General features: G+C 42.2%; 1 protein-coding gene across 3 annotated transcripts in view; it reads left to right on the forward strand.

The window, feature by feature from the left end:
- Window positions 1-960: 960 nt before the first annotated feature.
- Window positions 961-16,129, forward strand: part of PINX1 (PIN2 (TERF1) interacting telomerase inhibitor 1) — a 63,019-nt gene continuing 47,850 nt past the window's right edge. The window contains exons 1-7 of one of the 3 annotated variants that reach the window (XM_030489912.1): window positions 989-1,021; window positions 1,347-1,448; window positions 6,081-6,190; window positions 8,506-8,598; window positions 9,322-9,400; window positions 12,968-13,060; window positions 15,789-15,865. In XM_030489912.1, coding sequence (XP_030345772.1) covers window positions 6,158-6,190; window positions 8,506-8,598; window positions 9,322-9,400; window positions 12,968-13,060; window positions 15,789-15,865 — 375 coding nt within the window. In that variant the 5' untranslated portion in view covers window positions 989-1,021; window positions 1,347-1,448; window positions 6,081-6,157. Of the gene's footprint in view, window positions 1,022-1,346; window positions 1,449-6,080; window positions 6,191-8,505; window positions 8,599-9,321; window positions 9,401-12,967; window positions 13,061-15,788; window positions 15,866-16,129 lie in introns of all 3 variants that reach the window. The other 2 variants (XM_032920013.1, XM_030489911.1) reach the window with 2 other exon arrangements.

The following is a 16,129-nucleotide window of genomic DNA, read 5'->3' on the forward strand; positions in this document are numbered from 1 at the left end:
AAGAAAAGACTGAATAGAGGTGGTTTGATTCAGCAAGCAAACACTGAGGGACTGCAGTCTTCAAATACATAAAGTTTGAGGTAGAAAGCGTATTTTTTTCCTTACTTCCAAATTTAAGGCAGGCAAGACAAGAAACACTCAGCTGACATTATAGGAGGGAAGATTTGGGTTCATCATGGAAAGTTTAAAAACCTTGAAAAAGAGAATAAAGAGGTTATTTGCCTGAGAAGGCTTCATGCTGCTGCTGTCAAAACACCATCTTTGACCAGTTATATACCAAAAGCTGCCCAGGGACACGGTCACAAGTTCAGCTATGTTACAGTCAGACAGGCAGAGGATGGTGTACAAGTCACCCGAGGGCCCCCCCACTCCTCCCTCCCACAACAGGAGCGGATTTGAGGAAACTCGAGGACACTTTCCTCCATCCCGAAGCATCCATAATGCCCACCCCCATCCTTTCGAACCCACACACCCCACGGCCACAGCGAGCACTGCTCAACCCCTTTCCCCCGCTCAAGAGCCCCCATCAACGGGACCGTGAAACTCCTTATAGGAACGGCTAAACACGGTCAGGAGTTCCACTACCCGCTCGCAGCGGCTTTAGCGGCGGCTGTAGCGGCTTTAATGGAGCCGGCGCACCTCGGACCCGCACAGGAGCAGCCGCCACGCTGCCCCGGGCGCAGCCCGCCCTCTCTAGGGAAGCTGCGCTCCTCGGCTGTCTCAAAAGTGCCTGTCCAATATCCTCCCCGAGACGCTGGACACTAGCCGATATACAACCCAACGTGTCTTTTTATGCCTTTAGGAGAATTTTAGTAGATGTAAACCCTCTATTTCCACCCGAGTAGCCGCCGCATTCGCTTGTCCTAAGACCTTTTTCATCAGGCATTTATTGCTCTACCTTTTTTTTCTGCGCCCGAGTTGACAAAAGCCCCCCTCCTCGGGGTGGGAGGGGACGCGGCGGCGTTCCCTCGCCACGCGCCGCGGAGGAGGGAGGCCCCCAAGATGTCGATGCTGGCGGAGCGTGAGTGCAGTTCGGCGCGGGGAGGAGCCGGGCGCGGGGCAGGGGCCGTTGCGCCGGGGGCGGCCCCCGCAGGCCCCGCTGTGTCGGGGTGCGGGTTTGCGGGGCTCGGTCGCTTCCCGCCCCGCGGCGGTGGGGGTGTCTATCGGACACCCTTGGCGCCGGCGTTTGCCCCATCCCTGGCAGTGTTCAAGGCCAGGTGGGACGGGGCTTGGAGCAACCTGCTCTAGTGGAAGGTGTCCCTGCCCGTGGCAGGGGGTTGGAACGGGATGAGCTTTAAGGTCCTTTCCAACCCAAACCATTCTGTGATTCTTTGATTTCGTTTCAGTGCCCCAGTGCCATCCGTGCAGCGGTGTGTTAAGAGGGCAGGTACCCTGAAGCCTCGGTGCCGGGGCTGTGTGGCAGCCAGGAGGGCTCAACAGAATTGTGTGTATGTAGGCACGGGTCTTTTGATTTCACGCAGGGTTAGCATTGGAGCTGTGTGTACAGGGAACGTCAGAGGTCAGCTGAGTTCTGGGTTGGGAAAAGTGAGTGTGGGATGTAAGGGATTTTAGGCAGGTGCTTCAAAAAAGGCAAGTGAATGCACGGAACTCACTGGGGAGATCTCAGGATAAGGCCATGTGCTTGTCTTATACCTTTTGTGTAAGGGTGTTGCTGAGTGAATCATTTTTGAAGGCATTGTTACATGCAGCCTGATAATTTTGCTTAACTTTTTCCTGGTATTGGAATCAGAGCTTCACTCGTACCTCTGAAGTTATGGAGGACTTGGGCTCCCCATATCTACAAGAACTGATTAAAATATTGGTTAAATATCCTGACCAATAACTGTTTCTCAGGTAAAGCTCTTAGTTCAGGAAACAGAACTCTCATGGCTGGCCCAAGTGCGAGCTAAAAACTTGCTGCCTTCTCTTCCAAGTTGAAAATGCATTCCTGTAAAGCAGCCTTTTCTAGTAAATGTGAAGCTGTATATGAGCAGAAAGACTAATCTTTTCAACTGTAAATTTTTATGTGACAGGACTAATATCCTTCTGTCTAATTATTGTTAATGTCCTTAGGTGGTTTTGGTAAGCTTACTGGTGTCAGAACACACTTAATGGGAAGGCACAGGGTCTGATGAATTTGATTCCTTGGCTGCAGGATAGATGGACTTAAGTATAATGACTGATTAGAAAACAAGGTTTCCGGTGGAAAATACAAGTGTAAATTTAGGAAAACAAAGCTGTGTTTACATACGTAATTGTCTGGGTTTTTTTAGATGTAAACTTTGTTGGTACCATTTTCTTCCAGGGTTTTGTTTTTGGTTTTCTTTCCCCCCCAGCATTTGTTAATTATTTTAATTGGTCACTGCACATATCAGTAATCACAGAATGGTTTGGGTTGGAAGGGACCTTAAAGCTCATCCAGTTCCAACCCCTTGCCATGGGCAGGGACACCTTCCACTAGAGCAGGTTGCTCCAAGCCCCATCCCACCTGGCCTTGAACACTGCCAGGGATGGGGCAGCCACAGCTTCTCTGGGCACCCTCTGCCAGTGTGTTAATACAGCTTCTGTATGTAGTGAACTCTAAAATCAAATGCCTTAAAAAAACAGATTTATTTGCTGAGAGCCATCTTTGCAGAGTAGTCTGCCTTTGTTCATCACCTTCAGCTGCAGTTATAATTGTGAAGGCATGTTGCAGGTGTGCAGTTTTATTTGCAGTTCTGGATCATGCTTTGATGATCTCATTCATCCTAAAAAAAAAAAGTTGGGGGTGAGGGATGTGGTTAATTGGTTTTACTATAGCTGTGAAAGCACGTGCATTCCAGGGGCTTAAAGTTACTTTTCAGCAGTACCTGGGGACAGAACAAGAAGTAGTAAATGCATATTGGAAGCACAAGAAATTCCTGGACAACCTGCTTAAGCAGGGGGTTGAAGTAGATGATCCTGAGAGCTCCTTCCAACTTTTGTGATTTTGTGAGCTAAACTGAGAAAGGACAAACTCAATCATTCTGTGCTTATGTAGTCTGAATTTAAAAAACATATCAATTGCAGAAATGGCCAAAGAGGTAGCTTTTATTTTTCACTTTTAATTCTTTTTAACTTTTAATAAATTTTAATTAACTATCTTATTGGTGCTTCTCTGGGAAAAAAAAAAGAGCATACATTATTGATGGGCTTCATATCTTTGATTAAAAATAAAATCCCTTCTGTGGGCAGGATATTTTTTTTTTCTGTTCATTAGAGAAATTTAACTTCTTCACTAACCAAGTGTGGGCACACAGCCGGGGTTTGGATGGGAACTTTCAGAAATAATTAACACGTGCCCCAGGCACAGAATTAGTCTTGGTAAAAGGGCTTAGTAATTGACCTTTTTCAAATCATAGGGTATCTGAGTGAAGTATCTAAAGAAATTACGCTTTTCTCCACTGGATGGTGCTGCTTGCCCAGAGTTGCATTACTATCTCTAGAATCATTCTATGAGCAGCCCTGATGATTGATGCTAACTTCTGAGCTGAATTTTTTAGCTGGAAGACAGTGTGTTTCCTTTCTCACTCTTAAGACATCAGTGGACAAACATTTCTGATAAATTGTTGACTAAACAGTCTTTTTTGTTGGTTTGTTTAGAGAGGGGAGATGATTCTATGGTTGCTGTATGTGGCATAAAGTTGTTCCTGGCTTTCTTAAATATTCTCTAAAGATGTAAGCAACTTTCTTTATTTTCCTGCCTCTAGCTTGTCATATTTGAAAATAAGAGCATGTTAACCTGGCAGAAATGTGAGGGTTAATCCCATAGCGGTAGTGAAGAGATTGAAATACTTGGATTGCAAGTACTGGTGTCTTAAAATTCCAAGCTTGAGACATCTCTATTAGGTGCCTTTGTGTTTTGTTACCATCGCCCTCCTGGTAATAAAACATCTTCATCAGAGAGATATTCAGAAAACAGAATAGAAATTAACTTTTAAAGTGGATTAGTTGAACTACATCAAACAACTCAATTTGGAAGTTCATTTAAATTCACACTCAGTTGACATGGATTACCTCTGCTGCACAGACAAATCCTGCGATAACATGCAGTGGCTTTACAGCTGTAAGAACTGTGTTGAATTGAATTCCTTGGTATTTGCAAAGTCACCACCTGGGGAACTAGTTGCAGAGAGCATGACAGAATATGGGCATACTTAAAATGTTATAATTAGATTTAAAAAGAGGCATTGAACCATTTTTGGTGACTGAGGGAAAGTTGATGTTAATCGAGAGATTTTAAAGGGACAGATTAAGACATATGATTGAAAAGGAGGGGCTGCTGCTCAGCTGGGCAGCACGATCTCTATTAAATTGCTTATTTTTATTGTGTCTCTTTTTATGCTGTTTGTCTCGCGGTCAGCTACAGACAAAGCAACAGCCAAGGTGTTCCCTGTCTTTTTAGTACTCAACTTTTGCTTCCAGCTTGATACCATTTTAATTCACACCCCCCCCCAGTAAACCACTGGAAACCTGGGTTCTTAGAGATTGTTTGCATCTTGTGTCAGGGAAGATGACAAAGCATGTTAATTGTCCCAGATTCCTAGCTTGATGTTTCCAACACCACAGTAGATCAGTGAAGTGAGCTGCCTCGCTAAGGGAGTGAGTTTCACAGTTTCTGTTCTCAGTCGTGCACCAGGGAACCCTAATTTGCCTGGGCGTTGAAAATCACAGTCCACAGTGGCGCTTCACCAGCTGTTGTTAGCAGCACAGGTAGGGCTTGTAGTAGATGTTTCTCTGAAGGCTGCCAGTTGGAAACAAATTGTTGTTTTCCTGCAGGGAAGTGAACGAAGTGAAGGCTGTGTCAATTCCTTTCACAGCACTCAGTCATTTAACCTGCTGTAAAATCTCTTTTTATGGACTGTTGGGGTTTTATGAAATGTTTATCAAACTATTACTTTTTATGGGGCTGCCACACAACACCTAGTTTGAGCTTCAAAGCTTTGGAAATATGTTAAAAAAAGCCACCATCGTGTATTCTAACAGTATTGGTTCTTCTTTAAGAACGAAACAAAACTGGGCAAAAAATGAGTCAGATATGCCTGTAATAACATCCCTGTAATATTCTGTTCCTCTGGCCCAAATCCTAACTGTTGCATTTTAGGGAAAGATGACTTCCTGATTATGTTGAAATCACCTCGGTGGACTTGGCTTCTCACTGACTTTGTATGGCCTTGGGTTAATCGGTCATTTTTGATCCGCCGTTTCCCATCGTGTTTAATGAAGTTTGTAATCTTCCTGTCTCCCATTCTTTGTTTGTCTTGTTTATTTAGGTTGTCTTCCTGCTTGTGTTTAGGTGCACAGTTAAAGTGGCTGGTTAACTGGGCTAGCTTTTCTTCCTTGATTTCATTGAAGCTATTCCTGATGATAGAGGCAAGCGCACGCATGTGGGCCTGGGGGATGGTAGTTTCTTTAGTAGTCTGCTTAGGACAAAGAGTCATGGTTCTCGTTTGGATCTCTTAACACCTGTGATGATTTCCGGTGACTTTTCAGTTTCTGAATAAACCATTTTGTGGCAAATCCAAAAGCTGAAATCCCACTGGTTTCTGGTCTGTAATTTAGTTTCTCTGGTCACTTAGTTTTGGTTTTTGATTTGGCTTTTGTTATGAAGGCAAATACTAAAACTTCTAGTTAAAAGGAAGACTGGCTAGTGGGTATTGTCGAGAGCAGGGAAAGCCAGCATCATACTCTCATCCCCTGTGGATTTCATGTTACAGCTAGATGTAGAGCAAAGTCAGAATAAATATGGAATTTAGGCCTGTACACCTAAATGGTAATCCTTAAAGCCTTCCCTGAATCGCAGCTCATCCTTAGGGATGGCAACTTCCATAACTATTTTGCTTTGGCATTCTTCACATTAATAATTAACATTTTCACAGGCCTTTTTTTTTTTTTTTTTTTTTTGCAATAGAGGTTTTGGTAAAACCCCCAAAAATTGTTTAGTCTGGCATAAGTTCTGGGTTATTTTTTTGCAATGAAGAGCTTTTCTGGGATTGATTGAATACTAGGAACACTGTGGGAATGTCAGTAGAGCCTGTTTGATTTTTTCCTTCCTGCTCTAGCCCGTAGAAGGCAGAAGTGGTCTGTGGATCCACGAAATAGCGCTTGGAGTAACGATGAATCTAAATTTGGCCAGAAGATGCTGGAAAAGATGGGCTGGTCCAAAGGAAAGGTATGATCTAGAGGAGAATTGTCTGGCTGAAGGGTGGAAGACTGCCAGGGGATTCTTGATCTCAGTGTTTAAAGCAGCCATATTCTTTCTATTTGATTTATTCTCTGAACTGCACAAAAAGTTTGAGCAATGTTAAATATCTACAATTTGTAGTTCTACAAAGGTACTTTCTTGCTTGTTCCCGTCCTGCTTTCCGTTTTTTCTCACCTCTCTTTAACTTTGCTCCTAAGTGAGAGCAGGAGTTGACCCATTAAATTAGGTGATGACAAAAGGCTTTTAAGTTGCCTTTACACCCTCAGTTCTCTCCCTGGCTTTTGGTACTGTTCAGAGCAACTCCAGGACCTGCTCTAATCTTTCACCTGTTTTTAAAGATTACTTCTCATCTGTTCCTTGAATGACCGAAATGCAGCATTGTGAGGTGTATTCCTTCCCACCTCCAGCCTGTACCTGTGGGGTGAGGTTGACTGGTTTCTGGGGCTAAGATTAATCTCTAGGTCAGTGCAGACAGCTGCAGACTTCTCAGCTGCCCCTTAAGAGCAGTTTAACTTCCACAAAGGTGCCTCAGCAAAGCTGAGATTTGGGCCTGCACGTCAGTGTGTTTAATGCACGCAAAACCCTCACCATATTAATTCTTCTCCTAGATTTGCTCTCCCAGCCTTTTTAAAAAGGACTAAAATTAGGATCATTCTTAATTCCGTGAATACACTAAAACTTAGCAAAAAAATAAGCCTACTCATGGATTTCTCAGTGTAGCCTGCTGTTGCCTCAGTTGTCTTACATTTAGCACATATAAATCTGGCTTCTAACTACCTCTCATTTCATGAACAAGTGGTATCTAATTCAAAGGCTGCTGAAGTCAAGGAACTGTCATCAGTTTCACTAGGCTTTAGACCAGCCTGTTAAGAGTACGGATCTTGAGTACTCTTTTAATGTAAATTGCATGTATAGGTGTTTCATGTGTGTAAGATTAAAATAGATATGTAAACCAGAGTAGAAAAAAATGCTGTTAAATGTCCTAAGGACATTTAGGCTGAGAGCTTCTCTGACCACAGGTAACACCTTTACTGTTATGAACACTGTGTCAGGGTGTGAGAGGAAGGCTTTATGTTTTCTTTTCTGTCTGTCCCCTCCCTATCTTCTTCACAACAATTTTCCGACTTGAGCTACTGGATCTTCCTTTACAAGTTATAGCTGTACAAGAAGGATTTATGCCTCCATTCCAGTACAAACTCAGCCAAGTGGAACTTAAGCTTGATCAAATTAATGGGCAAAAGCCCGTCTGTGCAGTGAAATTAAGCTGCTTACACTAGTCCTGTTATTGTATTGGAAATGGGTCACAGCAGGATGCGCAACCAAGTATCCTGCTTGCTTCCATACTTTTTCATTAGCAGAAGTTTCAAGGTAAATTTTCCTTCCCACTGACCAAATAAGCTCTACTGGATTTGTAACAGCAACAGCCTTCTTCAAATATTCCTCATTCCTCCAAATATTAGATATGCACAGGATCGATCCACAGGGCTTCTCTCCACTGCTCTACCGCGTACATGTTTATTATAGCCAGATACATAGCTGATAATTTGTTACTGGTGATAGATTAGGGAAAATGTGGGTAGTAGATACCAGGAATAAAGTTTTAACCAAATGCTCTGTCTTTTTTTCTTTTTTTTGTTGTTTGTTCCTTCCCCCTCCCCCCGCGATTGTACAGTTAAGAATGATAATACTGGGCCTAAAGATTGCTTCCCAGATTTGAGTGATGATGCTTTTTAGGATAGACAAATGCAACATTCATTTGCTCTGGTATCTTCATCAAATTATGAGTGCGAATGAGATGGAAGAAGTTTTTAATATTCTGCTAGCTTCAGTCTGATCCTCTCCCCCATTTCCCTCCTATATAACTTTGTTCTGTATTGCACATTATATGTGGCATCTGTCTTACAGCCATTACACAGCTGCCTTCCCAATGACGGAGGTATTTTTCGTGAGAGGCAAGTTCTTTTTATGTAGTGTCTTGTTTTAAAATTGTAAACACTTTGGACTTGCCTAGGAATGTCAGGTGGCTTCCTGATTAATCACCCAGCTACTTAATGTTGTTGCTATTTTAGTGTTTGTAATACTTTGCTGGAGGCTTAAGTAGTAAATTAAAAAAACTTAATATCTCATGTGTGCTAATGCCTGTGAATGAATTCAGTTGCAGGCAAGTAAATAAATAGTAAGTTGAGATTTCTTTCGGTATTTCATTGCAAACTACCGTACAGATCAAAAGCTTTAATTGCTGCTGTAAAATCCTTACATTTTTACCCTTAAATCCTCCTTAGGGTCTTGGGGCTCAAGAACAAGGAAATACAGAACATATCAAGGTTCAAGTGAAAAATAACACGTTGGGGTTAGGAGCAACCATCAATTACGAGGTGAGCACTAGACCCAGGTAAGGAAATGGCTCCCATTTCGGCTAAAGCACAATCTTTATAACGGGATGTTTGTGAAATCTGTTGTCACATGTGAAATCTGTCTGGTGGCTGCATGTACCTATGCCAATGCCTCTGCAGAAACTCTTGACCTGGAGTTTAGTTTGGGTGTTTGAGGAGCAAGTACCTGCTTGGAAAGGTTACAGTGAATTCTGCAGGCCAGCTGTTCTGAGATTTTTTTGCTTCCTAGCAAATCATTGAAATACTTGCGTTTTCCTTATGTCTTCTGCCCTGCTTCATGCCTTCTGTCCCTCTTCTTGATACAGTTACCTTTGTGACTGGAGTTCGGGTACATAGGTAAAGCAGAACGTGGTCCTAAAAGTGCTTGTCTCATAATCAACATCTTAAGTAACTGTAACTTTCCTGGAAAAAAATCACAGTGCTATTTCCTGCCTACTTTTGAAAACATCTTGCGCCGATGTGGGACACACAGAGCCAACAGCAGCTCAGTATTAAGAACTTACAAACACAACCCTTACAATTTCTGCTCTTTGGAGTGGTTGTAATGAGCACCTGTGTTGCTTCTGAGGGTCCCTTCCACTGACCAGCATTGAGTATCTACAATTAAGTTACTTCTTAGAGTGCAAAGTCTTAATATCTGGTTTAGCAAATCTTTCATTAGTTCTGAAGACTTTTGCCTTGTATTCACGTGGGTGATATTTACAGGACAACTGGATTGCTCATCAGGATGACTTCAACCAGCTTCTGGCTGAACTGAATGATTGCCATGGACAGGGTGAAACAGGTAGGTTCATGCTTTGCTCAATCAGATGCTGGAAGCTTAGCAGAGTTTCCATTCTCTGTCTTAAAGGCTAGCTGAGGCCCAATCCTTTGGGCTGCTGGTAGTCTTGCTGAGGTTGGCAACTCCCCCTTCTCCCTTGAAATCAGTGGGAGCGGAATGACATGTTGTCATCCATTACCATGCTCAAGTTTGCCTGGATATGTACATCTCAGTGGATCAGTTTTGCTCTCAGTCAGACCTCTATTAAAGGCTTTTTGTTGAGAAAGGCAAACATCAAAATTTTGAACTTGTTTGTTTTATCCAGGGCCACAGCATGGCCCTTTTGCTGGGATGTTCTACTGCAGCATTTTCTTCTTTATACAGCAACCAGAGCCATTGAGAAGGCTCACAACGCCATTGCTCACCATGGCAATGTGTTTGCCTTCCTTTTACTAATGAACTGTCATACCTGGCTTCCATGCTCTGGTGGTTTCTTAAATACCTACTTTTCCTGTCCTCAGAGAGCTGCTGCTTAGCTTTTGACTCAGAGTTATGCATCTCTTTTGAGTGTGGTATAATGTGATTTTTGTAGCCCTGATGTAGAGCACACAAGTGGGGGAAACTACACAGATTTCCCAAAAGGGCTATTTATAAGTCTTTTCATTTTGAGAAGCTTTGTTCAGTTAGACTTTGGTTTGTAAAAATTAAGCTATGCGAAACTGGTGCGAGCTTACAGAAAGAATTGTGCACATCAAATGGTTTATTATCTCTCCTTTAGTTAGACTCAAGTTTAAACTCTGATCATATATGTAAACAACTGCGTGTGGAGTGTTGTTAAACGAAGGGCTTCTGTTTGGACAGAGCAGTCCATCTGCGTGCTACTAGTGGCGGAATTGCCAGCCTAGGGAATCTAGCAACTGTTGATTCATTCACTCTTAATGTTTGAGTGCAGAAGGTTTTCTAGGAGAGGGGAGATAGAAAAAAGAGGAGGAAAATCAGTTAGCAAGAAGGATCAAACTTGGTTTCTTATCCTAGAGAACTAGGATTAAAATTCTGAACCTGATGGTTTTAAACCACTTTTTCAAATCACTGTGTAAATTATCCTTGTGCATTGGAGCCCTGATCATGGTCTTGAGGTCCACACAGTGCTAGGTCCTGTAGCTGAAGTCCTCAAGAGGTAGAATAGCAAAATATATCATAGGGAAATTCCAAAAGTTCCTTTCTATCTTTATAGCTAAATCCTACCCAAGTTCCAACTTGAGCCATGGGAAAATCAGTTAGGTGTAACTGGTGGGAAACCTGCAAACTGATGAGTGGAGAGCTGAAATGACTTGCCCAAGGACACAGTGAGTCAGCACGGAGGCAGGTTCATTGAGCAAGGCTGTCTTGTTCCTAAATCTGTGCAGTATTCCCTGGGTCATCCCTACTGATGGAGAATGGCCCCTGACAACTGTATTTCTTCCTGGTTTACTTAGTTATTTTTTCTTCATCATTTTAGGAGCTGGGACAAGAGTTTTCCATCACTGAGGACAAATTTGGGTGCACATTGAAAATTCCCGGTCAGAGTCATGTTTAGTGATTTGCAGACTACAGGCATTGCTCTGAAAGTTGGTTTTTTGGCAATTGTTTAAGCTGGCAAAACTCATTCAGATAGGTCTGCCCGCAGCTGTGCTACAGGATCAAATGTTACATTATTGGCCATCATCCAGTTTCAAATTGCATTAAAAGTCAGCTGAAAAACTTCATTGTTCTTAAATAACTGGTCTAGTTGCCAAAGTTGGATTGCAATTAGAGATCGGGAAGGAAGGGCCCCATGGTGGTTAGTATGCCAACATTCAAATACCCTTGGTGTATAGTTTTAGCTTCCTTTTCTTTCTTCTTTTTTTCCTTGCTGATCACCTAGTGAGGAGTTTTGATTCCTGACTCTTTTGCTGAAATACTAAGTGGTGATGACTGTTGTCCCTTTCCCGTTCATAAAATGGGGCAACGTGCTGTTCGTGTCTGTAATGTGCTTTGGAATATTCATCTGTATCAGATTTGCTACAGAAATGACACATGGCTTTATTGCTATGACTAAATTGCTTTAAAAAGCACGTTAATGTTCCTGCAGTGCTTGCTCAGGATTTACCAGTCACTAGAAGACACAGGGGTGTACCTACCTGTCCACTGCAAGTGCCAGCACGTTTCAGGAGTGAAATTCACCCTTGAAGGCACAAGGCGGTGCTGCTGTCCCTTTCGCTGCAAGAATAAAGAAGAGGAGGAAGCCCTGTGGAAATCCTTTGCTGTGTAGTGCTCCCTTTTGTACAAGTGAATCAGAGAGCAGGCTTAAAGTGCCTCATCTCTGGTCAGGGTATTTTAGTTGCGATGCTTACTTTCCCCATAGACCCCATTTATTGAGGATTTTCAAGTTGGCTGCAGACTCCTGTCTAAAACTGAGTTTGCTAGTCCTTTGTCTTCTTAGGGCTGGAAGAGTAGATCTCAAGAGTGCTTTCTGGTAATCTGGTCTCTCGCTGCAGGCTGTGGATTTCATTTTCCTTGTCACTACCTACCAAACAGTGAAGTGCTCTAATTCCAATGTCAGAAAAGCTCGGTCTGCAGAACTTTCAGGGGTGGGATCATATGAATAGGTGACTCACCTTGGCCTTCAAGGTATGGGTTGATCTTCCTACCCATCCCAGTTGTCACTGGAAGGGAAAAAACCATCTCACCAGAGTAGACTTTTTTAGAGTTACAGAGCGGAGAATCCTGTGGTGCCTATTTCTTTTCAGGACAGGACTAATAAAGTAGTTATTAACCAAAGAGCTTCTGAAAACTTCTTCTAAATTAACAGGCTCTGTGGATTCAAAGAATACATCTGTACCAGTAAAATAACCTGCCACAGCGCAGGAACTTGATCTCTCTACTCTTAAATAGTCAGATTAATCCTTTACATGTTTTTGACCTGCACAAGCTAACATTCTCCCAAACCACTTCTGAGTGAATTTGGGACTTAGCCAACCCAGAGACCATCCCAGTGGACAGTTCAGATGCAGTCCCTCTTCTGCAAGCTAGGAAAATTAAATAATATGGATGTGACAGAAAAGCTCTGCCGCACTTTAATTTCCTTACACAGATGTATCAGACTGTGTCCAGATAGAGACACTTTTTATAGTGTTAGAAGTGAAAAGCCTGTGGTGGTGGTGTTTGGTTTTTTTTTTTACCCTTTTTCTTTCTATCCAGTCAGGTTCAGTCTTTTATTTTTGTAGTTTCTTACATCTTTCTCAGACTATGACACTGGAGGTATTTTGTAAACAAACAGCACAATAAACCCTGACTTACTATTCTTTTCTTACTTTAGAAATGGATTTGCCTTTGACCTGGAGTACCTGTATCTGCCTTTTCAAGTTACATTAGATTGGGAAGGGAAGGGGATGTGACAAAAAGAAAAAGTTGAGCAATAACATGTCTTGAACAAAACTTACCATATTTCCTTCAGTAATACATTGTGATATGTTGAGACTTGGTTTTGAGAGAGAAAGTTGAAGATACTGATATTTGGTGGTTAGAATGTCTCTGATAGGATTGTAACCTGTTTGGTTTTGGCTTTTTTAGAGTCCTCAGTGAATAATCAGAAGAAGACATTCAGTCTGGAAGAAAAATCCAAATCTTCCAAGAAGCGTGTCCATTATATGAAGTTTGCAAAAGGTGAGGGGAGTTCCATTGTTTCATAAGCTCTAGCCAAGATTAGTTAAAAAAAAGTGTCGAGGTGATCTGTTGCCTTCTGGGATCTAAATTTGGCAAGTAAAATCTTGGTTTAGGAATGCTGCCTGCAGCAACTTACTTAAAGCTATAATATGCTGTTCCTCTATTTTGTACAATTTTGAGTGGCTTTAAGCTGATATTGTTGAATAAACCAATTTCAGTCTGAAGGAATCATCAGATGAATAAAGGAACAGTAAATATTCTGAGTGATCTGTGTGTGGGCAGAGGATGGAAAGGGGAGGCAAGGGTAATAAGAGTTACTTGGGCATCTGCACAGCACTATCCTCTGCAATCTCCGATAACCCCTGCTGAGATCACATGGATAAGATCAGTGGTCAGATTAAAGCTGAATGCAGGAAGAGGGAAAACCCTCTTACATCTACCAGTTACTTTATTGGCTAAATTAGGACAGTAGTTGGTGGCCACAAAAACTATATCAAGAACTCGTGGAGTTTCACAATTTCTTTCTTCGAGTGATGGCATTATTTCAGCCATCCCTGGTTTTGGCTCTTGACAGTTGTTCAGTCCCTTGCTTTATGTCTTTAGTGGTTGCCTTCCCCTTTCACATACCCATGTGCACACAGTGTGTGTATACAGGTTTCATGTGTATGGGGTAGGATCGTTTTCCACTAATGGCTAATTTATTAAACTTAAAGGTCTGTGTAATGGTTACAGATAGCAAATGCCTCTGTTAAAACAGAAGTAATTGATGTCTAAGTGGAGGCAGAATTCTGATTATTGGGGTTTGGGATTTTGGAATAAATAATTTGGCCTTGAAGTCAACATGTTAACATAGAATCATGAACCTGTTCACTTTACGACATTTAACAATTGAATTGGTTCAGGGCTTGCAAGTACAGAGGCCATGGCCTGTTTGAGGTGGTAGCAAAGAGGATTTATTTTGATTTGGATTTAACCTTTTACTAAATATAGAGAAAAAAGTGTCTTTTGAGCCAGTAAAATACGGAAGAGGCTTTCATATTAACAGTATCCCTGATATGTTTGGCTGCAGTGTTTCTATAAGGTAGGCCGCTGTTTGATTGTACCCTCTGTGGTCTAAAACAGGGAAATTGTCCTTTTTCAGGGAAAGAGGAAAAGTTATTTGAGAAAGGCCAATGTTGTTGTGGCCCTTGTTGTTCAAGTCCAATCCTGCTTCCTTTTAGACTAAGCAAGACAAGCTCACACAAAAGCGGGAGAAGGGAGCAGCGACGGCAGAAAATGCAGCTTCCGTTTTTGCTGCTGTTTTGTAGCCTCGCTGCTGGGGGAACGCAGGCACCACACATAGCCATAGCAGCCATGCTCAGATCTGGGAAATACACACCAATGTGAGATTAAGACAGTAATTTCAATTGCTTTTTGAGTAGCTGTTCCACTGTAATGCTGAAAAAGGTTTGGACTGTCAGCTAAGTTGGCTTTCTATTAAGAGAATGAAAATAGAGGGATGCATTCAAGGATGGAAGGCATGGAAAGAAAGCATTGGATAAGAGGAGGAGCAGAATGGTTGGAAGTGTCATATTCCAAGCCTTGGCCAAGGTAAAGGTGGAAACAGCCACCAGTCTCATCCAGCTAGCTTGGGTAAGGACGTCTAGGGGCTGTGCAGCGAGGCACCAGAAAGTCAGGTAGCACTTTCTTCTCTAGGTTGATGCTTACTTTCTATCTTACTCTCTGGGGGCAGTTAAGGATCCTGAGAAGAAGAAAGAGGTGGAATAATCAGATTATATTTTTTCTTTGCCTATGACAAGTTCTTAGGTTGGTTTTGAGGTCAATGGTTTTGGAATTAGAAAATCAAGTGGAGTAAGACCCTAGTAGACTCCTAAGAAGTTGGCCTGTCTGGGCTAATTTTGTTTCTTTAACTTCTGCTGGCTTTTTTTATTTTTCAAGAATTTTCTGAGGCGAGTTGTGGACAACTCAATATAAAGGCTTTTGCACTGTGGAATCGGCTAAACTTTTGCCCATATCAGAGTATCACATCACACCCTTTTGCTTTCTCTGCTATGCTCCATGTCTGATATCCAGCTACCCACACAGCAGTCAGATGGGAATAATGGTCCTACTCGAACTCAGTGAAATTTTTACTTCACCATTGAAATTGTTCCAAGTTGTGTGTTGCAGAGATGGAGGTTTTGCTTTTCAGAAGTAATTTCATGAATCAAAGAAAGTCCCCACTGAGTAAAGATGGATATTTTTTTTTCACTGTATGAAGGAGCTATAACTCTCTAATTCTGTCAGAGATGGGGAGTTCTTATGAGAATCTGAAGGTGTGCAGTTTCTCCTTGAACTTTTCTCATGTAGGAGGTTACAACTCTTCTTCCCTTTAGCATAGTGCAGGCTGCTTCCTCATCTTGCTGTATCAATTGCAGCGCCAATCTGGGGGAAACAAGCTGCTGTGAAAGGTTTCCCTGTGGACATACACCAGCAGGCCATGGATGTTGTCTCACCAGCCTTTCTCCCTACACACACACACACACACACACACACACACACACACGTTTCCTACTGTATGTGGGAGTCATGGTCAGCCTTCGTTTAGTGTCTTTGACGTTCTCCCCTTGATATTTGTTCACATCCAAAAAGAATGTCTACCTCCGTGAGTCTCTGTGTTATCAAAATGTACCTGTAATCACCAGATGTGAAGATTGTGAGTTTTACTTCTTCCTCTTACGCCTTTCAGGTAAGGATCTATCTTTGCGCAGTGAAGATGATCTGTCCTGCATATTTGGGAAGCGACAGAAGAGTTTGAAGGGACAGGTAAACAAGAGGCTTCACCTTTCTCATTTCCTTGTGTATTATTCCTTATAACAAAACCATATTTAAATGTCTTTCTGCTGATGAGATCACCACATGGCCATTAAAAGCAAGGAGTCTTCTGCCTGTAAAATTGCTGTTGTTTCTGTGTGAAGGCTGCAGTTGGAGGGCTGTGCTCTGAACCGTTAGGAAATGAGTGAATTTAATACATCACCTTCTGAATTATTATAACTTCTGTAGAGTTAGGAAACTTGAGTGTTTAAGTTT

This window comes from Strigops habroptila, chromosome 6 (genome assembly GCF_004027225.2).
Source record: "Strigops habroptila isolate Jane chromosome 6, bStrHab1.2.pri, whole genome shotgun sequence".
Taxonomy (NCBI): domain Eukaryota; kingdom Metazoa; phylum Chordata; class Aves; order Psittaciformes; family Psittacidae; genus Strigops; species Strigops habroptila.